Source organism: Ursus maritimus, unplaced genomic scaffold (genome assembly GCF_017311325.1).
Source record: "Ursus maritimus isolate PB19 unplaced genomic scaffold, ASM1731132v1 scaffold_16, whole genome shotgun sequence".
Lineage (NCBI taxonomy): Eukaryota > Metazoa > Chordata > Mammalia > Carnivora > Ursidae > Ursus > Ursus maritimus.
The window spans coordinates 47,233,386-47,256,141 of record NW_024424008.1 but is presented as its reverse complement, the minus strand read 5'-3'; the positions used below and the strand labels follow the sequence as shown (position 1 = coordinate 47,256,141).

General features: G+C 52.0%; 1 protein-coding gene across 1 annotated transcript in view; it reads left to right on the top strand.

Annotated features, from left to right (window-relative positions):
• GRIK4 (glutamate ionotropic receptor kainate type subunit 4) overlaps positions 1–22,756 on the top strand; it is a 197,302-nt gene that overhangs the window by 73,459 nt on the left and 101,087 nt on the right. The window contains exons 7-9 of the mRNA XM_040631118.1: positions 7,803–7,964; positions 17,774–17,926; positions 18,628–18,732. Coding sequence (XP_040487052.1) covers positions 7,803–7,964; positions 17,774–17,926; positions 18,628–18,732 — 420 coding nt within the window. The remainder of the gene's footprint in view (positions 1–7,802; positions 7,965–17,773; positions 17,927–18,627; positions 18,733–22,756) is intronic.

The following is a 22,756-nucleotide window of genomic DNA, read 5'->3' as shown; positions in this document are numbered from 1 at the left end:
AGAAATGGGATAATCAGCACTGATCTTGTAGCCACAGGTCAGTACCCAGATCTTAATCCCATGTCTGTCTTTAGGTCAAGATACTTAACTCCTAGTCACCTTAGTTTCTTCTTCCCCCAAATGGAATACGAATGTCCTGTCCTCTCTGAGTGGGCTTGTGAGGACCAGAAGTGATACACGGAAGTGTCTTATAAGCTATGCCGAACCATGTCCACAGAAGTAGTTAATGTTATTAACTCAGTAATAAATTGATGTTTAATGATGGCTTGTGATTTGGGTGATGCAGCCTGCTGGCCTCCCCTCTCGGGCAGTGAAAGGCCAGGGCTGGACACAGAGAGTCTTGGGGTGAAAGCAGCCAAAAAGCCAGGGTGTGTTTGAAACACCACTGTTAAGGATAAAACCAGTTCTGGAGGGAAGGGTCTGTGGAGACAGGCACAGGCTGCCTGGGTCCAGGTGGCTAAATCCGGGGAGATTTCAGAGGTTGTCAGGCATCAGGATGGCACCTTTTAGGGGTTGCCCATGGACCTGGCAAGAAGGGAGCTATTGGGTCCTTGGGCCACTGAGGGCTGAGGGCTTCATGCAGGAGTGGAGAGGCTCGCCCTTATGGTACATCTGGTGGCCTCCGCCCCACGCTGTCTCCTCGCTGCCTGTTAACGATGCCTCAAAGTGCATGCAAAATGCATTCCTTGAGCAATTTTCATTGTTACTACTACTAATACTGGTAACTCAAGGAGTTTATATCATCCTTGAAGTCTACGAGTGCTTTTCCCGGGTATTATCTCTTTTAAGCCTCACATCAACACTGCGGAGTGTTATTTCCCCCACTTTGTACCTAGAAGACTCGTCCAATTAAAAGAGATAAAAATAAAGAGATTAAGCAATGTACAAACAAAGACTGGTTTTGGAACACGGGGTTATAGTGAGGAAAATCTAGACCAAATACCCAGAGACAGTATGTGACTTAGAGTGTTATAACTCCACACTGATACCTGCTCTGTCCAGAATAATTATTCTCTTAATCATTTAATTAAGCCAGCGAGCCAGCTTTTGGTGTCGCTGACTTTCTCTAGGCACTAGGGACACAGCAATGAGCGAGACAGCCCACAGGTCAGCAGGGAAGCATCCGTGGCTCAAATGATGGGGACCGTAGAGGGGTCTTGGGGATGGCTGAGGCTCTGGAACGTCTCACACGAGATGGCCACGGTCATGAAGCAGCATCACGGCCTTCTTCTCTCTGCACCCTTAGCCACACACATCTTCAATTATACCACCTTTATTTCCAGACCCCTCCCCACCTGCTTCACCCTGCTGTTTGCTCATATCCCTTCTCTGGGCTCTTCGTGCTGAATGGTATGGAGCAAACGTCAGCTCTCCCATGTTCTCAAGATCATTGTTCAGTTGCTCAGTCTGGGGCCCGCACCAAGCCCCAGACCCTTTGTAATTAAAATCCTTCTCATGCAGAGACTTAGTTGGTGTTTGGTAATCCCTTTACTCAGACTACCGGTGTTCATTTTATAGCTGCGAATCTTCTCGTCAGTCTTTAAGTTGAGCTGTGCGTTCTGAAATCAATTGTAACTCAATTCTCCAGCCGTTTCACAGCATCTCACAGTGAACTCAGAGGGCCTCTGGCCCTTGGTGCTCCCCACACTGAGGCCACACCGTGGTGAGTGGGTGGTATGAGAACATGGAGCACTGGCTCTGATGTCGCCGGGCCTGGGTTTGAGTCCAGACCCCTTTGTTTACAGCCGTGTGCCCTAGGGAGAGCCGCTGCGCTGTTCCAGGTCTTGGTTCCTTCAGCCTCACAGTGGCAATGATAGCTCCTATGTCATAGGGCTGCTATCAGGATGAATTGAAATCCTGCACAGAAAGTGCTTAGTTCTGCCAGGCACACAGCTGGTGGTCAATGCATTGTAGCAATTATTATTATTCTAAGTATTGCTTTGTTATAATTATTTATGGTTGGAAGATCTGGAACTTCAAACCTTCTGTCTTGACATAAATAGCCACACCAAGCAATTAACACCTTATGGTGACTTGTTTAGCAAAACTTTTCTCATTTGTCAAGTAGCTAAGAAAAGCTTCTTAGACAGTGAGAGGGAGGAGAACCCCCCCAGGCCATATATTTCCCTTTGTCAGGATCCAGCTGTAGCATGGGAACCAGGAGGAAAGAGAAGGGGGTGCAGCGTGGCGGATGGACTGCATTTGGGGAGAACAGGACTCACATGTCGTGAATGCCTATGATGTGCCCGCCGCTTTCCGTGGATTACCCCTGCAGGGTACATGTTCTTAGCTGCATTTTACAGGTGAGCAGGCTGAAATTCGGAGAGGTTATTCACCTGCCCAGAATCACCCAACCAGTTTGTGGCCAAGTCAGGCTGGGAATCCAGGATCATCTTATTTCAAAGCCTGTGCTCTCTCTACTACATCCTGGTGTGTCTGATGAGACCACCACATTGCACAACTCCAGGGGGCACCACTCTCTTTGCCGTCGATGTCAATGGCACCTGGGAGTTGGGCAAGGGAGTGATCTCTCAGGAGATCAGAGGTGTGATCTTAGGTAACAGGCTGTTACAAAGGAGAAATGATGAAGACCTGATCTAGTCGGGTTGGAAAGGGAGAGACAGACTCAAGAGACATTCAGGGAACATTCAAGAGACAGATTTGACCTAATTGGCAACTGGCTGAAAGTGGAGTTAAAAGATGAAGGAGAATTTGTAGTTTCTAGCTTACGTCCCTGGGGAATAGTAGTGTGCTTCCTGGGTAAGGAATACAGGGGAGAAGGGGCTGCCGGGCAGACAAAACTCGTAGAATGTCACCTCCGCTACTTCCCGTTTCACCGAGGCCCAGGCCCAAGTGACGTAGGATTAGGGGTTGGATTGTACCCAGAAGCCTATGTTTCAGCTTGTTGCTTTTCTCCTTAAAGCCAAGCGCAGGAACTGAATCTGCATCATTCAAAGCTCTTGTGCTTTTAGTTCTAGTCGACTGACCTTGTCCCCTGACTCACAGCCTGCCTTTGCTCCTGGCTTGGTGGCTGGAGAGCCATGAAGTCTCTGCAGGTGGCTGGTGAGTGGATGCCTGTTGGTAGACCAGGACACTGGAGATGTCACACCTGCTGGAGAAAGTGAGGGGCGCTCAGCTGAGTTGTACCATTCCTGATGACCTCTCTGTGTTGCTCTCCAGCCCTTAGCCATGAGGCTTTCCTTCCGGGAAAATCTCATCCAAGGGATTCCCCTGAATCTATTTGTGGCTATGACATGACCTTCGATGGTAGTTACATGGTAGTTACATAGTTCCCTGCAAATCATTGCACACTCAAAAATTCACACACACATATACACACACACACACACACACTCTCGCATACATGCATGCATGTGTACACATTTAAAAATATTCTAATGTGAAAGCCAAATGATAAGAAAACAAGCTGTCAGGAATTTGTTTCTCAAAATACGATAATGCAACTTCCAGAGGATAATCACATTCTGATGCCTTTGGTAGGACGAAGACTGCAGACCAGTGGTAACGAGTTAGGCACACTGAGGACCCCAGGGTCCTCAATCAACGAGAAACGTCTTCCAATGACAGTCCTCAGCCCGCATTTACCAGACAGCTTCAGGATATCAGGCACTATGCTGGGTGCAGCGTGGGGTTCAAAGACGAGGCACTGTTGTTCTCTGGGAACATACAGGCCTTTGGAGAGAAAGGCCACCTACTCGGGAAGGTAATGGCAGCACAGGGGCTGTCACAAATTCAAGCAGACTTGGAATAACGGAAGATTTGGTCTTGGTCTGCTCTGCCACTCGGCCTTACCAGACGGCCCCTGGCTCTGTTCTTCGCCCTGGTTCCCCTGGCGTCACCATGATGGAATCCACTCCCATTGGGAGTGGGGACCCTTAGGATTTCCCTTCTTGAACCATTTATGAGAGGAGAACAAAGGCCCCCCACCCCCATAAGAACATGTTCGACCCCACGTCTTCCAGCTCTTTCTCTCACTTCAAGTAAGGTTGCCTCCAGCCAGACTGTGTGGTTGGGGGAGCACGGGGAACCAAGCGAGCCCGGTGTGCATTCTTAGAGCTTGTGGTGGGCAGCAGGAACCAGATGGCTTTTAATCCCCTCCAATCCTGAAATTTGTTAATTTTATGAAATATCCCTCTCAGCAAAATGTTTCCGCCGCTTGATTTTGGGTTTATAAGCCATGTTTCCTTGAATGTGTTTAGAGTAGCATTTCCCAGGGCTCCTGGGTGGCTCAGTAGGTTAAGTGTCTGACTCTTGATTTCAGCTCAGGTCGTGATCTCAGGGTCGTGAGACCCCACGTCGGGCTCCGCACTGGGCGTGGAGACTGCTTAAGATTCTCTCTCTCCCTCTGCTCCTCCCACCCTCCCCACTTGCACACACACAGCTCCCCACCCCACCCCCAAAAGAATAACATTTCCCAAAGTACACCTTGTAGAACACTGCTGTGGGACCCTCATAGGTTTGGGGGGAAAGAAGTGTTCCGTGGTAATACAGTTGGAAGGTTCTGGGTTGAACAAAATTGAAACAAGCTGCTTTCCTGCAGGACTTCTTTAAACCTTTACTATTGCTAGTGTGTGTTATGAATCTTGAAAAGCAGATATAATAATATGCAGTGTGTTCTCACCTTAACGGGGAACCTCATTTCTGTGAAGTTTCTGTTAACATCCTGGAAAAGCTAGTGTCCCGGAGAACATGTTTTGGGAAACACTGACTTAGGAGATGTTCATCGTATAGAAACCAGCAGTGGTCAGTGGCTTCCCCTTATTCATTTACAAATCAGCCTTGAACAGCAGCGAAAGAGTCCAAGTTTAGACATAAAGAGGCACTTCCTACCTGAGAGGGCACTCGGGGAGTAGAGTCGAGAGTGTCCCGGGAAATTATGATAAGAGAACACACCACCCCCTTTCTTGTCCTTTTGCAAGCTCTCCCATGAGTCATTATAAATAGAATGAATTATCAAGGAAGCTCCTGGATCTTTTTATCTTACGGGGGCCTTTGAAAAAGGATATAATTGAGGGATAAGAAGGTAGGAATTAAAAGCAAGAAGACAGACGGGCTGACTTCTGGAAGGGCTGTCTCTAAGTGTCTGTAATTAACTCATTCAGTCTTCCTCTGCCGAGAGCACAGAGTTGAAGGAAACACCTTCCTAACTCACGTTTCCAAAGCAAGTGGAACTAACGGAGGGGGCTGGAAGGTGCCCGAAATCTCAGGGTCGTATTTCGGTAACTGTCATACGTTGAGCACTTCCACGTGCCAAGTACGATGCAGAGGCTTTTGCGTGCATTTTGCATGTTCCGCGGAACAACCTGTCAGGTTGCTGTCATTATGGTTCCCCTTTTACAAAAGGAGGATCTGAAGCCTGGAGAGGTTAAAGACCTTCCCTAAGGGCTTACATCCAGAACGGTGCGGAACCTGGATCTGAACACCAAAGCCCTTACGTACGCTCCTACTGCCACGGGGAGTGCGGAGTCTGCAGACATCTAAGACATCAGGGCTCCCTTGAAACGGGCCTCCTTCCATCAGCCTGGGTGGGGGAGCGGGTGGAGGGGAGGGGTGATGATGGCCACATTGACAAGGAAGCCAAGGGAGAGGGGACATCTTCCAGCTGGTGAGGCCCCTCGGTTGCCTGACAGCAGCCTGGCTGTGTGCCCCCCCACCTCCCCCCCCTTGCAGATGCATCTCTTCTGATTAGCCATCTGCCCCTCGTGCTGCTGGTAGCCCACAGCGCATGGGCAGCTGCCCTGTTCGAGAGCCCAGAGATAATATCAGTTTATGAATCAGTACGCTCTCTGGCACGTCTGTGTTCCCCTAACGGGAGCATGGCAGGATCCAAAATATACTTAATCCTCATCCGACTCCACACTGTCGGGGGTTGGAGGCTCCAAAGGATCCTTTGTAACTTCAGTCTGTAAACCGCAGTTAATCAGGCCAGACTCTGGGCAGGGGAGCTCAGGCCCGTGGCCTCAGGCCTTGGCCGTGGCTGTACGTGTCAGTGAGGATGCAGGGGACAGGCCAGGGTCCCGTGGAGCTAAGCCTTGAGAAAAGGAATGTGTCTGAAGAAAACAATGCCCAGGCAGAAAGTAAGCCCGGGGCACCTGCCATCTGTCCCATCAGGCCGAGTGGCTGTTGGGTTCATCCTGGGCTCTGTACCTACCGTGTGCCCATGGGGTGTGGAGCTGTGGTGAGGTACTTGGAACGAACACGTGATGGATGTGACTTCAGGACGTGAAGACAGCCCGACCTGCATTGGAAGCCATTCTTCCGGGAGTAGGACCGGTGCGCTGAACAGACACACACGCTCTTTGCCCGGTTTCTTTGCATAGAGCCTCGGAGGTCCTGCCCTCTTGAGCTCAGCCCTGCTGGAGGAGGGCGATTCTTCTCCCTCTGACACTGACTGGCCTTGACACAACTCCTCCCTGCAGGTTTTAGCTCTCTGAGAGAACCGCTATCTCCAGCCAGGGCCCTGGAAGAAGGCCATGGTCCTGGGAGAATCCCCTTGAACTTCTAAATGTCACTGCCCTGGATAATGTCTCTCTGACTCCCTCATCCGAAGTAGCAGCCTCCCCCCACCAACTATCGCTCCCATAGATGGCTGAAATTCCGGGGTTTTGTGTGTGCTTATAGCCTGCCTCGCCCATTAACCCACAGCCTCCTTGAGAACAGGACAGGTGTCTCTCTCGTTCATTTCTTTTGTGTCTGGCTCATGAGAAGCACTTAAATATCTGTTAAATGAATGGGGAAATATAATAATAAGCAAAGGCACACCCTACGGGCAGACCTTCAGGCTGGGATTCTCTGAAAGCAAACTTGGCTTTGTCCCTCCCCTGCCGGCAGTCCCCTCAGATCCCATGCCCTGCAGGATAAAGTGCCGGGTCCCTAGCCCACCGGCCAGGCCGCTGAGCTCTGGCTCCTGCTGACCTCCCCAGCCTCACCTCTCACTGTGCCCTCAACCCCTGTGTCCCACGTGCTCACCCGGCGACTCCCAAGCATTGCTGCGTTTGGCACACGACCTTGGGACCCGCTGAAAATGCAGATGCCCAGCCCTCAGCTCGGGTGATTCAGATGCAGTTGGTGTTGGGTGGGGCCCAGGAACTGCCACTTTTTTTTTTTAATGTTTTTTATTATATTATGTTAGTCACCATATAGTACATCCCCGGTTTCCGATGTAAAGTTCGATGATTCATTAGTTGCATATAACACCCAGTGCACCATGCAATACGTACCCTCCTCACTACCCATCACGGGTCCGTCCCATTCCGCCACCCCTCTCCCCTCCGAGGCCCTCTTTTTTTTTTTTAAAGCTACCTCATAGAGTTCCAATGTCAGGGACTCCGGGGACCACACTTCAAGCAGCGCCGTCTTGTCCAAGTCCACGGCAGGCAGCTGGCTGAAAGGGCCACACTTTCTCACCTCCATGCCTCTCAGCCGCCGTGGTGACTTCTTCCTGGAATCACGTTTGTCCATGCTCGTTCGCCACCCAGCGGATGCCTCTGCCTCCTTCAAGGCTCACATCTTCTGTGGACACAGTCCTGCTTCCCCCAGGCACATTAGACTTTTCCTCTCTCGGTGCACGTTACACATACCCCTTTCTTAGAGATCATTCTGCTTATTTCTCTTTTCCTCCTCCCCTTCCCCAACATCAGAAGAGCAACCCGTGGTTCTCTCTGGACCCTGAGTACCTAGCAGAGCGCCTGCCAGCAAGTGTTCGTGGGACTAGAAGGACACGCTCCATCCCCACGCCTCCACCCTTGCTAACCCTGTTCTCTGACTCACGGGTCTTGCAGGAGTTCTCGCTCCAGAGAATGGACAGCCTTGTGGACGACCGTGTCAACATCCTGGGATTTTCCATCTTCAACCAGTCGCATGCTTTCTTCCAAGAGTTTGCCCAGAGCCTCAACCAGTCGTGGCAGGAGAACTGTGACCACGTGCCCTTCACGGGGCCTGCGGTAAGTACCCGCCAGAGCCCTCCCTGTGCCCCTTTGCCTCCACACGCACGCATGCACGCTTCTGGAGTCTAGCCCTGTTGGGCCCTGCTCAAAGAGTGGTATGTACCAGTGTTGGGAAGCAGTAATGACGGAGAAGGTTTGGGGAGGAGTGAGCTGTAAGCAGCAAGCTTCCTGGAGGTCCGCAGGGAGAGCCCTGTGCAGAGGTGTGTATCTGTCATTTAGGGATGTCCTGATGTCCATCTGTCTCCTGCAGCCAGACTCCCGATCATGCTGTTGCTGAGAACTGCCTGATTTAGGATCCAACAGTCCTCCTGTTGGAAAGCACTTGTCGCTCACCGCTTCCTCATTTTTTAGGATAGGAAACTGAAGCCCAGCCTGGGAGTGGGGCTGAGTGTGGGGACGTGGAGGTCTTGTTCAAAGGCTCACGCCAAGCCTTGCAGCATGACGCTAGATTCTGAGATTTCCTGACTCCTGGTCCAGTGCTCTCTCCATCACGCTGGACCACTGCCCTGAGTAGTACCACTCACGCAGAGGGTCTGCTTTGTGCCGTCATCCATGTTCTTCCCCTTTGCACTCCCTCCCCCTGCTGTGTGTGTGTGATGGAAGCAAAGTTTTTCCTGGCATACTGCACTGGGTTTGATGTCCTTACTCCGTGGGCCAGGTCAGGTATGTGGGCTTGTGTCCATCTGTTACAAGGCAAGTTCTCGGGAGACTGGGATTGCCTGGCTGTCTAGGTCCTGTCCCAGCCACATCACATTTAAGCTTCCCAGAGCCTCGTAAGACAGCTCACGTGCTGTTCCCATAACTTTTCTGAGGTGTGCTATCAGTATCTTCACTTTGCAGATGATGACACAGAGGCCCAGAAGGGTTAAGTAAACAGCCCAGGGTCATACAGCCAGTAAGCAAAGGAACTAGCAGCAGAACCCAGTTCAGAGTTTTAACCGCTATGCCGTTTTCCCTCTTTCTACGAGCATGATTCTGTTGCCACTGCAAATTGGCCTGGCAGACTGAAAGTAGTTAGTGGGTATTTGTTGAATGAATGAATGAATCAGTGAGGAAGGCGGAACAGTGAGCTAGAGATAGAAAAAACTGGAATAGAAATAGTCCTGATTGGTGCCAGTGGAACCAGGCACCTTCCTGGAGTGGGACCTTCCCTGGAGGGCTTCTAAAATAGGAGCGAGAACTGTCTTTGATCCATGTCCAGGGGCAAGGACATTTCTGGACATCCGCACAAATGGACAACTAATTAGTGCTTGGCCAAGGCAGTGATCCAGCATTGGGCTTCCTAGAGGCAGGGGCGTGGACAGAGTGCCCGTCCAACAAGCTGTGTACCTCCATGATTGCGTAGCCTGGCAGAAATCCTAGGAAGGGAAGAGTAACTAAGGGGTCAGAGCTCATGCAGAGCTCAAGGATCTGTGGTCAGGGAGCCGGGTAGGAGAAGGATGCTTGAGAACTGAGTTTCAGGAAAGGTTTAAGGAGCACATCCCAACAAGGTATTTGAGACCTGAAAGAGGTGAGAATCCACAAGAAGGACTTGGCAGGGGTGAGACATCGGAAGGAAAGGAAGTAGATGGGTTAAGGACAGTGTGGGACATGCTCAGGCATGGCGTCATGGGAGGACCAGGTTTGTCCCTCCCAGAAATATCAGAAAACTGGTATTTCCAGTTGCTCTCTGGGGTGGGGGGGTCTCAGTCCTGCCATTAGCGCTCACACTGACCACAAGCAGGCAGAGGAGAGGCCCGCCCAGGACCCAGTGGGAGGCCTTACAAGGAAAAGACCCAACATGCAGGCCAGCCAGTGCCTTTCACAGGATTCTGGGGCTGGCCGTGCTCACACGTGCCCAGGGGAGCCCTGGCCTCGGGGGCATAGGACCTGGATTCAGGTACCAGCCTTGCCATGTTCTCATTCCGTGATCCTCAGTAGTTATGTAACTCTTCTGGGTCTCAGATTTTTTATCGGTCATTTTGGGCTGATTCTGCTTGACCACCTTGGGAGATTTTTGTGAAGATAAAAGGGAATATAATTCGATCTTCAAATCACAAGTATTCATTGAATGAGCTTGTTTAACGTGCTATATGGCAGCCACTGGGTTAGGCAGCAGTAGGTGTATCGGGTAGCTTTTGCTGTGTAAGTGCTGGGTAACGACCAATCCCCAAACGTCACTAGCATGTGACACTAAGCATTTGTGCAGCTCGTGCATTTGCACATCAGATCAGCTCATCTGGGGGGTGAGGGAGGATTAGCTACAGATTCCTAACCTAGTTGGGGGTCAGCTCCTGCTCCACGTGCCTCTCATCCCTCCCCTGGCCCAGCAGGCAGGCCAGCCTGGCGTATTCTCGTGGCGGTGGCAGGACGATGACAAAGCAAGTCAGAACACACCAGACCTTTTAGTGCTAGCTTCCCAGAACGGGCACGCGGCGACTGCCAAATCATGTTGGCCAAAGAAAGGCACCCAGACAAATTCAAAGTCAGGGAATGAGGAAGCAGACTCTACTCTTTTAGAGATGAAAAGTAAGGAGTCACATGGCAACAGGCCTGAGTACAGGGTAGAGTGAAGGATGGGGGCCCATCCCATAGCCCATCGCGGTAAAGAAGAGCCAAAGCCTCTACCTTCTGGGGTTCATGATGTGGGAAGTAAGATCTGTCCCCACCTCTAGGAAAATGGTTCCAAGTGGGATCCTGCCCCGTGGAAGCAGAGTAAAGCCTCTTCGTCCTGCCTGGAATGATCAGGGAAGGCTTCCCAGAGGAGGAGGAAGCAAAGACCGCATTGCTGCTCGCTTAGTGTGCGGGACGCTGTGCAGGGTGTGAGGCCGTCCTGGGTGGAGCAGGGACCCCATGTCCGGTCACGTGGAAGCAGCCCTCGTGACCTCATTTTTGTCCTTCCCAATCCAGTCTCTGACCTCCCAAAGCCTCGGCATCCTGTGTTCCCCAAGAATGTTGGAGGCAGTCAGGGAGTGGGGGGTTCTCTGGAGCCTCCCTCCGTGTTGGGGGTGGAGAATAAGAGTACAAGCCTACTTCAGAGGGGCAGTGTGAGGAGACTAAGTGTGAGCCTGAGACCTAGCCCCGGTCCCCGGGAGGGGACAGTCAGTCCTGGGCGCCAGGCTGTGATGCTGCCTCAGTCAGCTTTCTCTGGGCCGAGCCCTGCTGTTTTCTTGCCTGCAGAACAGGGACGTGTGTTCTCTCTAGCTCAGGAGACGGGAGTGCTTATCGCGTTTGTTTCATCTGGAATACTGGAGCGCTTCCCACGAAATTATCCCACCTCGACCTCTTTTTTTCCTCCCCACGGCATTCTAATAGCAGCTGAGAGTGGTCACGTACCCCTTGTTTGGTAAATGGGGAAACTGAGGCACAGAAGAGGGAGATGAGAGCCCAAGACTGCCTCTCGGTGCCAAGAGCCTTGCAGCCGAGTCTCTGTAGCCTCCGAGGAGGAAGGGAAGGTGTTATAGAAACTCCTCACCTGGAAGAATATGGAAAGAAAGCTCACAGCTTCAAACAGCAACAAATCCTTCTCAAGGCTTCTCACTTAGCAACTGCCTTTTGAAAAGCGGTGCCTCTTCCTGTCTCTTTGGGGGTTGAAATTCCCAGCACAAACAGCCCAGCCCTTTCATTTGCTGGGGAGCTGGAAGGCGAGAAATAATCAATTCCAGGAAAGCCCAGGCCAGTCTGTCTCCCCATCCAGCTTTCTAAAAAGGCTGCAGGCAGCTCCTCCACAGGCAGTTCCTCCACAGGGACCTGCTCTCTCCTGCCTCCAGGGCCCTCTTCTCTCCCCCCTCCCCTGCCCCGTTCCCCTCTGCTCTGTCTTTCTGTCTCAGGTCCAGTCTCTCTTCCTTCTCCTGTCTTCTCCTTGGACTCTTCCCTTCCTGTCTTCCCCTCCCCCTCCCCTTTCTCTTCCCCCTCCCTTCCCTTTCCCCTTACTCTCCTGCACTCCATCTGTCTTCTGCACCCTTGGCATTTCTCCTGTCCTGTTTCTCTTCCTCTTAAATTGTGTGTGCCCCACTGTGCTCCAGGGTGCTGCTGGAAAGGGGGCTGCTCTGAGGACACAGAGGGAGCATCTGAGCTAAAGGGTTAGTAAGAGAGAGAGAGAGAGAGAGAGAGAGAGAGAGAGGTGAGTGCCGCCACCCAGGCCGGGGCTGCACCTCCAGGTGGCTGACATCACGCCGCTCCCCTGCTTCCCGCCTGGCACTATGCGAGCTGCACACGGGCGAGCTGTGGATGGAGACACATACCCGCTATTTCATATGCCGTTCCCATTAATCACACTGCAAAGAACAAAAATCGTAGAAAATCGTTAAAATTACAGATGGCTAGGTTAAGTAATTAGAATTTAGGCTAAAACAGATGTTTGTAATTAAGTGTTTATTTCATTGAATAAAACCCAGATTGTACAGACTATTCGATGAGATTTTAATGGCTCCTGTCCTGGTCTGATTTTGGGGAGCAGAGTTTAAGCTACAGAGGTTCAGAGATAAATGGGCATCCAAGAGAAGGAGAATCCAGTGATCTGGGTGCGGGAGCTATGAGGCGGGGAGATGACGGTTACAGGTGTGTGTTTGGAAGATATTCTTATTTTTCCTTCAGGGGAGGGGGCGGAAACTCAGCCTCTGTTCCCTGAGTCAGACTGATTCATCTTAATTTATACAGAGTCTTTCGTTCCCCTAAACAATTTACAAACAGCTCAAAAGAAAATAACAATGAAGAACCAAATGAAAATATAAAAACAAGGGACTCGAGAGTCCCTTGCCAAGCAATATTTTGGTGCCAAGAAAGAGGAGAGGATTTTAAACAAGGATTGAGCCGTTCAGGGGATTTAATATTTAGAAGATCAGGGACGGGGAAGCGGAGACAAGACGAGAGAGGCATGCGCACAGATGGGGCACGGAAGCCACAGAAAGACAGAGGGGGGTGGTGAAGGGAAGGGCGATGGGATGGGGTGGGAGCCGGGAAGGAGCAGGAATGGAGGGGACTCTCCACCCAGACGAGAGACATGGACAGAGCGCTGTTTTGGCCCCAGAGCTGCTTTCCCCCAACTGCAATCCCAAGTACTTGCGGAGCTAAATTAGTAAATAAAAGCAGAGGGTGAAAACAAGTAGGAGAGAGAGCAGCAGGCTGCTTTGGGACGGAGATCCGCAGTGAGCTGAACAGTTGATGAGGCAGAGATCACAGGCTCCCGGCAGAGGTGAAACCGGCTGATCGGAGGAGATTGGCACGTGGGGGCAGATAAGCGGGAGGAGCACGGGATGGGCGGCAGGGCTCAGAGAGGCAGTCGGAGGAGCCAGATGAGAGGCCCTGGGCGTGTTGCCAGGAGCCAGCAAGAGGGGCCGTCTGGTTATGTAGGGAGGACGCAGAGGAGACCCAATGGGGAGGGATGGTGTTCGGCGCTTAGGAAGTTTCAGCTCAGAGGGGCCCAGGCTGAGCTGCAGAGAGGACCCGTGAAGCCCAGAGTGCCCTGGGGACCGCCACCGTGTCACCTCTCTGAAGGCAATATGCAGATAGAAAAGAAGACCTTGAGGAGACTTGACACTGCCCCTCTTGCACCCACGCCTGCCCCCAGCATCCCTCTCTGGGCTGTAATTCCTAGAAGCTCTGGAAGAATCTTGAAGGTCCCAGAATGCGAGATGCCAAAGGAACACTGCAGACAGGCACGCACCACTCTCCCAGCATCCAGATCATTTGCTAATAAGAGAACATCAGCCAAGAAAACCGCATCCCAGACGAGTGGGAACAACAAGCATGTGGCAGGAAGGAGCCTGGGGCCTGGTGGGAGGGTGTGAGGAATGGCGTGGTGCGCTGCGTCTGCCAGTCTGCAGGCGCTGGGGTCTCTCAGGGACCGGCACACAGCCGCCTGAGAAGAAGGGCCTCTACAGGGGGATGCGGAGGCCCGGGCCTCTCTGAGGGCCGGGGGCAGTCATGCCCTGGGAGGAAGGGGGTCCCTGAGGCCTTCGTACTGCTTAAGGTGCATTTAGCCTCCAGCAGTGGAAACCGTGTATTAAACTGCCTTATGCAGAAAAAGGAAACATGTCACCTCATGTCACGGCAAGCTGAGAGGGAAGGCAGACTCTGGACTGATGTCTTTGGAAACCTAGTTTCCTCCCATTCCTCTCTGTCCCCCTTGACGTCGAGTCCACCCTTGGGCTGGAGTCAGGCTGGCTGCCGCAGGCCCGGGCATCATGTCCTGACATGGTAGTGCTGAGAGAAGGAGGAAGGACTGCATCTCTCAGAGACGGGAAGCTTTTCTGAGAAGTGACCCTTTCCTCCTGGTCTCTGTTCATGTTGCATTGGTCAGAATTGGGCCGCTGGGCCGTTCCCGAATCACATTTTGGTGGGGGGATGGGAGGACTCATAGACCACTCAGGATCACTTGAGAGCTGGGGCTGGATTAGCCACGCCTGAAGCACATGGCTGCTTGGGGGATGGATACCTGAACAAAATGGGGGTTCTACTGGGGAGGAAAAAGAGGAGAATGGGTGCTAGGTAGGCAACGGATGGTCCCCTCCTACTGCCCCTCTGTCCTGCCCTGTCCTGTTCTAACAACATTTCCAAGTGGCTCTTCGCTGAGAGGCTAGTGTGAGGAACAACGACCAGTCAGACCGGGGCGGGGAGCGGGGGGCAAACCCAGGACAAGAGAGAGGCACGGGAATAAATCTGACAGAGTAATGACTCACCACCGGCTTCTCGAGAGGATGAAAAGACAATGTTGCAGACACGGAAGGAAACCAGACTGGAGAAAGGGTCCTGGGGCTCCAATCCTGGCCCTGCCTCTGTCTTGCTTGGTGACTTTGGATAGGAGGTGAATTCTTCGAGCCTCGGTTTTGTGTTTGGTAAAAGAAGAGAGTTGGACTCTTCAATTTCTAGGATCTTTTCCAGTCTAACAGGCCGAGATTTTGAGACTCTCTGAATGGACAGACAAGCTAGGAGACAAAGGAGAAGGTGGGACAGAAATTAGTTTACCGTATCATTTAAATAGCCAAACAGAAGGATCTAGGGGCCAATGTCGGTAGCTGTAACCAGCGCCCCTCTCCTTGGGTCAATGTTTGTCTAAGCTGGAAAGGGAGAGTCTGTAGCATTGATCATTTCCATATGTCCTTTTGGCAAGGAAATGTGAGAGGTCCATTAATAAAGGAGCCACATATGTGCAGGGGAAAATGAATTATGTCCAAAGGACAAGGACAGTTGTAGGCTCGCTGAGAAGCATCGAGTGCCTTGCAGGTGAGCCTGGAATCAATGAAGAAGGAGCTGAGCTGCAGAGGGGAAGGGCGGGAGGAACTCGAGGGAGGTGGCTGGTCAGCACGGCTCATTCCTACTGCAGAGCTTTCTACTGGTCCTGATTGCTCCGTTTAGTGCCCCTACCTGCTTGGTCTTTAGGCCCCAGGGCACTTCGGGGCCAGGGGACAGAAAGGAGAGGTGATGGAGCTGAGAGGGGTGAAGGCCCAACACAGGCGCAGGGGACACAGGGGCTCCTGCCTGTTGGATATCTCGGAGGAGAACGGGAGACGTTGAGGTCTCCGGGACTTCCACGTCCTAGGAGCTGAATTAATGTGGGAAGAAAGAAAAGCAGGTAGAAGGAAGAAAAAAGGAGCAAGAGAGGAAGAAAGAGGGGAAGAAGGAGGAAGAAGGAATACGAGGGCTAGGCAGTTTTGCAATGCAAGTGAACGTGGATTGGGGCAGGGAAACTCTCTTGGGCTGTTCTCCCCTGTAATTGCCTTTTAGAAAGATGATCCGAAGGCAGTCCCCCTCCCCGCCCCCAGTCGCTGTCACAGGACTCCTTGCCTAACAGGAGCTGAACTGCACAGGGAATAAGTCACTCTTCCCAGCCTGTTTGCTGCCTTGAGCTCCCCGTTCTTGCGACTCCCCGTAGCATTCATTCAGTCAGCACCTGCTTCCCGAGCTGACACCTGCCCGCACGCAGGGGGTGCGCAGTTTGCAGAGCACATTACAGACCTGCGAGCCAGGGAGGCAGTCTCTCGTTTACAGGAAACTGTGGTTCTCTCCAGGGTTCCACAGTCTACTCGGGATCACTCAGCACATGCGTTGAGGGCTGGGATCCAGACTGTGGGTTCAGTCCTCCTGGTTTCGAGCTCTTTCCCCGGCACCTCCTGTCTCCTTACACTCTGTCTTAAGAGCTTGAAAAAAATCCCAGAGGTCACGAGATGGCCTCCCTGCCTCCAGCCTTGGAGGGGTCGATCTCCCAGGGCCTGGCCAGGGAGGAGGAGGTGTTAAGAAGTGACAGACCCCAACATCACTGCTCCCACGGGGCCTCCCCTCAGGGCTCCTGTACGGTTTGACCCTATTGTCATTTACACTCGGTCGGTTTTTCTTGCCAGGGACTGTATGTACACGGCCCAGTGTCATTGCCTCCTTAGACGGCACACTCCTCAAGGGCAGGCAGCTTCTGTTTTTCTGCTCCCCCCCCCCGAAGCTGCAGACACCAGGTTAGCTCATTGGGTGGTGCTCTGGCTGAGCCTCGGTGGGCAGATTTCACCCCAAATTTAATTCAGTTCTAGAACTATGTCTTGGGGGGCCTACCACATCTCAAGTCCCAGTGCTAGATGCTGTGCGGGATGTAGAGGTGGTGGCCCTGCACGTTCCTGCCTGAGAGCTTGCAGTTGCCTAGGGCGATGAAAACGTGCACGAACTACACCTGGGCGGACTCCCTCTGCAGAATGATCCCTGCCTACATCGCCGGTTTGTTGCTTCTTCCCCTCCTATGCACCCCCAAGTGTGCCCCACACTTTCCACCCCACAGTTCCACTCTGGGGTGCCTTTTCCCCTTCCCTGGCTGCTCCCCCTCCCGGATCCAGTGATGTTTCTACCAAAATCCTTAGTGCTCGGTTCCAACGCTGTGTCCTCCAAGAAATGTTTTCTTGTTCTTGTTCTTCTTCTTCTTTTTTTTTTTTTTTTAAGATTTTTTACTTATTTATTTGACAGAGAGGCAGCAAGAGAGGGAACACAAGTAGGGGGAGTGGGAGAGGGAGAAACAGGCTTCCCGCTGAGCAGGGAGCCCGAGGCGGGGTTCAATTCCAGAATGCTGGATCATGACCTGAGCCGAAGGCAGATGCTTAATGACTGAGCCACCCAGGCGCCCCAAGAAATGTTTTCTTGATCACCCAACAAGACCTTCCTCTTTGGGCCCCACCAACCTCACCCAGTTTCACGTTACCCTTATTTGGGTCCTGTCTCCCCAGACACCTCTCCTTTCCACTGTAATCTATTGCGGGAATAGGGTCTTGCTCATTTTCGGGCTTTGCGTTTACCATGTGCTCTCTAAGTACCCATCACACTGGGTGGCACAAAGTAGCCGACTGATGGTAGCTATATCCAGGAAGACGTGCTATCCTGGGGACTTCTAGAGTAAGTGACCTTCGGCTGAGCATTGCACACTGGGCACATCTGAAGGTAGCATCCAGGTTCCTTCCCTCTTCCTGAGATAGGCAGCCCCATCCCCTCCTTGGGGATTCCTGACAGCAATGGGAGTTGCACCTCCCTGGAGCAGAGAGAAAAGGCTATCCTTGAAATCACTTGGGGCTCAAAGGCACAGCTGGATGGTCCCATGCCAGAGAAGCCTTCGCCACCACTGTCTGCCCCGGGCAAGCACCCGGACCCTTAGGGGAAGCGGAGCTGGCCCAGAGCCAGGCGGTGGGCCCCGGGCAACAAAGAAGTGCCCTTATTTCTTCTTTGTCTCTCTTTCTCTCGTCCTCCTCCCTTCTTTTCTTCCTCCTTTCCCTTCCCTTCCCCTACCCCTTCACACCCATCCCTCCTTCTCCCTGGGCCTCCTGCCACTGCCCTCCCACCCACCGTCCGCCCCCTCCCAGCTGTCCTCGGCCCTGCTGTTTGACGCCGTCTATGCTGTGGTCACCGCGGTGCAGGAGCTCAACCGGAGCCAGGAGATCGGCGTGAAGCCTCTGTCCTGCGGCTCGGCCCAGATCTGGCAGCACGGCACCAGCCTCATGAACTACCTACGCATGGTGAGGGGCGTCTGGGGCCCCGCAGGCGGGGGGTGGGGGACGCTCTGTGCGAGGCCCTGCACCTCCAGGCCTCCTCAGGACGTCACAGTCCCAGCTAAAACAGCCATCTGCGCTGACCCCATTCGCACACTGTGAGTCACAGTTGTTCCCTGATCCCTAACGCCCCACCGAGCACGGTTTGGAGCTGGCTTTCCCAGCCATGTCTCCAGCCGTGTCTCCTCTGATGGGACGGACATGGATCTCTAGCCCACGAAGAAGACATCTCCTATCAGAGACGCCTGGCGCAGAGTAGCTTAGGGTTTGCATTTAGAGTCAGGTCTTCCTGACTTCCTGCAGACCCGATGGTGGGTGAGCAGCTGCCCAAAGAGGATAGATTCTATTAACAGCCAGTGGCCTGGAGAAGGGACACGGGAGGATGTGAGTCCGGGCTGCCATCTTGGCATTGTGTTGCTTTATACAGCAGCTGCACGGTCATTGGGTGTGGGGCATCCTTCTCCTCCTCCAGCTCCAGCTGAGTCTGAATTCATTCCAGAAACATCGCATTTGTAGTCACGAGATCCTGTGGCTGAGAGGCAGGCAGGAGAATGGACTTGGATGGCCGGCTTCCTCTTGGGCATCCTTAAATAGCCCTTGTGTGGAGTGCTTGGAGCCAAGTGGCACATGGGCCTCTTTGGTGCTGTAACTCACTCTCTCTTGGACAGGTAGAATTGGAAGGTCTCACCGGCCACATTGAATTCAACAGCAAAGGCCAGAGGTCCAACTATGCCTTGAAAATCTTACAGTTCACCAGGAATGGTTTTCGGCAGGTAAGTCCGACGGCACATCCTTCCTCATTGTTCCTTTCTGTGTCCCCAGCGCTCCCATCCCATTTCTCCTTGGCACGCAGAATGGGTCCTGCTCTCAGTTATCCCCGGTAGCTACAGGCTGCCTCCTGAGCAGGGCTCCCGGCGTGCACTGGCCTCCCCCGTTTCCTGCTACCGAATCAGCTAGTGTGGGTCAGGGACTGCAGCCCCAGCAGAATACTGAGAGGGAGGCCACCATGCTCTGTGGGGGCAGGGGGGCAAGAGCATATCACATACAGAAGGAATTCCCGGGCCATGCCCACTGTTTTGGATTACTCTATTCTCTGAATTTCACCCTAACCCTGGAATCAGTGTTGGACTCCAGAGAGTGTGCGGGGGAGGAACCAACTGGGTCCCTTCGGCGTTGGAGTGGACGGCCACGCTCCCTCCGGCTGGCTCTTTCCTGACCACCCCATACCCACCCCATGCCAGTCACAGCCCTCCTCTCCTGTCTGCTACCCATCTTCTCCCATCAGCTCAGGATGGCTCCGTCCTCTGAAGCTCCTTTGCAACCCCCCACACCTCTCCCCTTTCTCCTCTACGAACTCGTTCTCCCTCTCCCTGGTGCTCTTGAGTCAGCGGAGACGGGGATTCTGACAGCCACTCCAGGTGCCTCCCTGAAGGTCTCCCAACCTCCCCGTCGCCTGGATAATCAACCCCCTATTCTTCGGCTAGCCCTCTCCAGCCTTAGAAAATCCGGAGAAGTAGGAACTGATGTGCTAATTACAGGAGGAAGCGGACTCATTGGAGGGCTTCCGGCTGTCAGAGTAGCTGAGCAAGGGAATGTGCCTCCGAAGGGGCTTACAGTCACCTTTCCCGGGGATTATTCAGATTCTCATCCTCTTCCTCTTCCTTCTCCTCCTCCATCATCATCATCACCACCATCGTCGTCATCATCATCATCACAGAGCAGCTTGGCATTTCTTAAGCTCTTACCTCTGGCCATAGACCATGTTGGCTGTGTCATACATGTTTTCTCATTTAACCTTACAGACTAGGTGCTTTCAATTTATTTTTATTTTAACTGTCACCTGCGCATAGAGACAGTCTTTATTTCTCCCTTTCCAACCTGGATACCATCTATTTCCTTTTCTTGCCTGGTTCAGTGGCTAGAACGTCAACGTCCAACACTGAGAAGTTGTCTCTGATCCTAGGGGGAGCGCTGTCAGCCTTTTACCACGTGCTGCTGGCCGTCGGTGTTTTGAAGATGTTCTTTATCCAGTTGAGGGCGTTGCTTTCTCTTTCTAACTTCCTGAGAATTTTTGCCATGAAATGGGTGTTAAATTTTGTCAAGTGCTTTGTCTGGGTCAACAGATAGAATCATATTCTTTTTCTTCTTTACCTCCATCATATGGCGGGTTACATTAGTTAATTTTCAAACGTTTAACCAGCCTCACACACCTGGAATAAATCCGCCGTGGACAGAGTGTATCATTTTTAAGCATCGTTGGATTTGGTGTGCTAATATCTTGTCGAGGATTGAGCATCTATGTTCTGAGTGATTACTGGTCTGCCGTGGGCTGGGAGGGGTTTTTGCTTAATTTTTTTTAATCCCTTTGTCTGCCTTAGGTACCAGGGTAATACCAGCTTCACAAAATGAATTGGGAAGTGTTCCTCTCTCTTCTGTGTTCTGAAAAAGTTGTATACAACTGCTGTTAATTCTTCTCTAAATGTTTGGTGAAACACTCCAAGGAAGCCATCTGGGCCTGGAGATTTCTTTTTCGGGAACCTTTAAATTACAGATTCAATTTCTGAAAGAGTAATAGGACTATTGAGGTTATTTGTTTCATCTTAGTTAGGGTTTGTTCATCTTAGTTGGTAGTCAGTGATAAGTACTTTTGATTAATCCCTGTTTTCTAAGTGAGGAAACAAATGCTCATGGAGGTGGCCGGACCTGGTCTTGAGCAGTTAGTAATGGCAGCTGGGCTAGGGTGTCACCGAATGGTCATCTCATTTATCTAACCCACAGAAGAACACGTGCTCGGTATGAGTGTGGGTTCTGGCTTCCCCAGCTAAACATTTATGCAGAAGAAGCAAGTCCTGACGAGTGTGGATTTGACCCTAGAGGGTCAGCATGCCTACATTTTTCCTATACAATTTTTCCTAGTAGCTATTACATTTCCACTCTTTGATCTAGAAATTGCACTGCTTCCTTCTGTCAGGTGCTGTGCTGGGCACGGAGGAAACCAGGCTGCAGAAGGCACAGTCCCTGCCCTGAAATAGCTCACAGTCTAGTGACTAGGAAAATAATAAGTGCAGTTTGGGGGTTACGAAGCCCAGATCATGCCCTCGGGCTCCTAATTGCCTGAACCAATGAAGCTGCCAGCCTGCAGGGAAATTGCCCGGCAGACTTCTGTGAGCCCCAGTATGCCCAGGGGCTGGGAAGTGAAGAACGTTCATTCATGTGTTCAAAAAATACCTGTTGTGCCTACTATGTTCCTGACTTTTTCTAAGCACGGGTTTTAAAAAAATGGGCAAAGTGTCTGCTTTCCTGGGGCCTATATTGTAGTGTGGGACAAACAATAGGCAAACAAGTCCATATATAATATAGTGTCAGTGGTGATAAGTGCTACAGGAAAAAATAAAAAGGGGTAAGGAAATGAAGTGCATGGGGATAATCGTGGTGGGGAAGCCGTAGGTAGGAGAATGTAATGCTTGTGCTGAGCCCCAGACGTACTCCAGAGAAGGCCCAGTCCCGGGCTCTGAATACCTCCCCGTTGGACCTCAGGCCTGCTTTCGGAGCACTCCCTGGAAAGAGCCCCCTTCCATCAAGCAACACCTGCGGTGGCAGAGTTGGGTAGAGGCCCTGACCCCACCCTCAGCTTGAATGACAGCTGATGAGGCTCAAAGTAGCCCTTCCCCTTAACTCTGCTTTTCCAGCAGCCACTGCTCAGCCTGGCTTTTCCCAGCTGCCCACTTGCAGGATGGCCTGGGTTGTTAAGAAACAGCATCGCCAGCCTCCAGCCCCCAGCTCAGCCCAGCCCAGCGGGGGATTCTGCTCTGGGGCGTCCTAAACAGCAGCTACTGGTCCTTCTTTGGCTACACACATGGTTGGTGTGTGGAGGGCGTCTCAAACCTAGATGTGCACAGGGACGACCCATCGTGCTTGCTGTCATTGTACCTTCCCAGGCCCCACAGCTATAAATTTTTTTTTTGAAGATTTTTATTGATTTACTTGACAGAGAGAGACAGCCAGCGAGAGAGGGAGCACAAGCAGGGGGAGTGGGAGAGGAAGAAGCAGGCTCATAGCGGAGGAGCCTGATGTGGGGCTCGATCCCAGAACGCCGGGATCACGCCCTGAGCTGAAGGCAGACACTTAACGACTACACCACCCAGGTGCCCCCCGCAGCTATAAATTCTGAGTCAGCAAAACAGGGTGCCTTCCAGGAATGTGCATATTCTTGGCTAGCGCCCAGATAGATGATGACAGTGCCGGGGGTGGGGGTGGGGGGGCACAGGCTATGTTTTGACAAATAGCGCCCTCTGTGCATAGAATTTCCTGTTGACCTCCCTGCAGCCCACGCCCATCTTTTTGAGCCAAGGAGTCCATGAAAGAGGATGGTGTTTTTGACCTTCAGCTCCCCTAAGGGACACACGTTTTTCTAAGTTCTTATTTTAATACCATTTGGTTAACATACAGTATAATATTAGTTTCAACTGTACAATATAGGATTCAACACTTCCATACATCACCTGGTGCTCATCACAAGTGCCCTCCAGAATCCCCATCACCTATTTCATCCCTCCCCCACCCCAGTCCCCTTTGGGAACCATCAGTTTGTTCTTTGTAGTTAAGAGTCTGTTTCTTGATTTGCCTTCTGTCCCTTTTTTTCCCCCTTTGTTTGTTTTGTTTCTTAAATTCCACATATGCAGGAAATCATATGGTATTTGTCATTCTCTGACTGATTTCACTTGGTGTAATACTCTCTAGATCCATCCTGTTATTGCAAATGGCAAGCTTTCATTCTTTTTTATGGCTGGATAATAT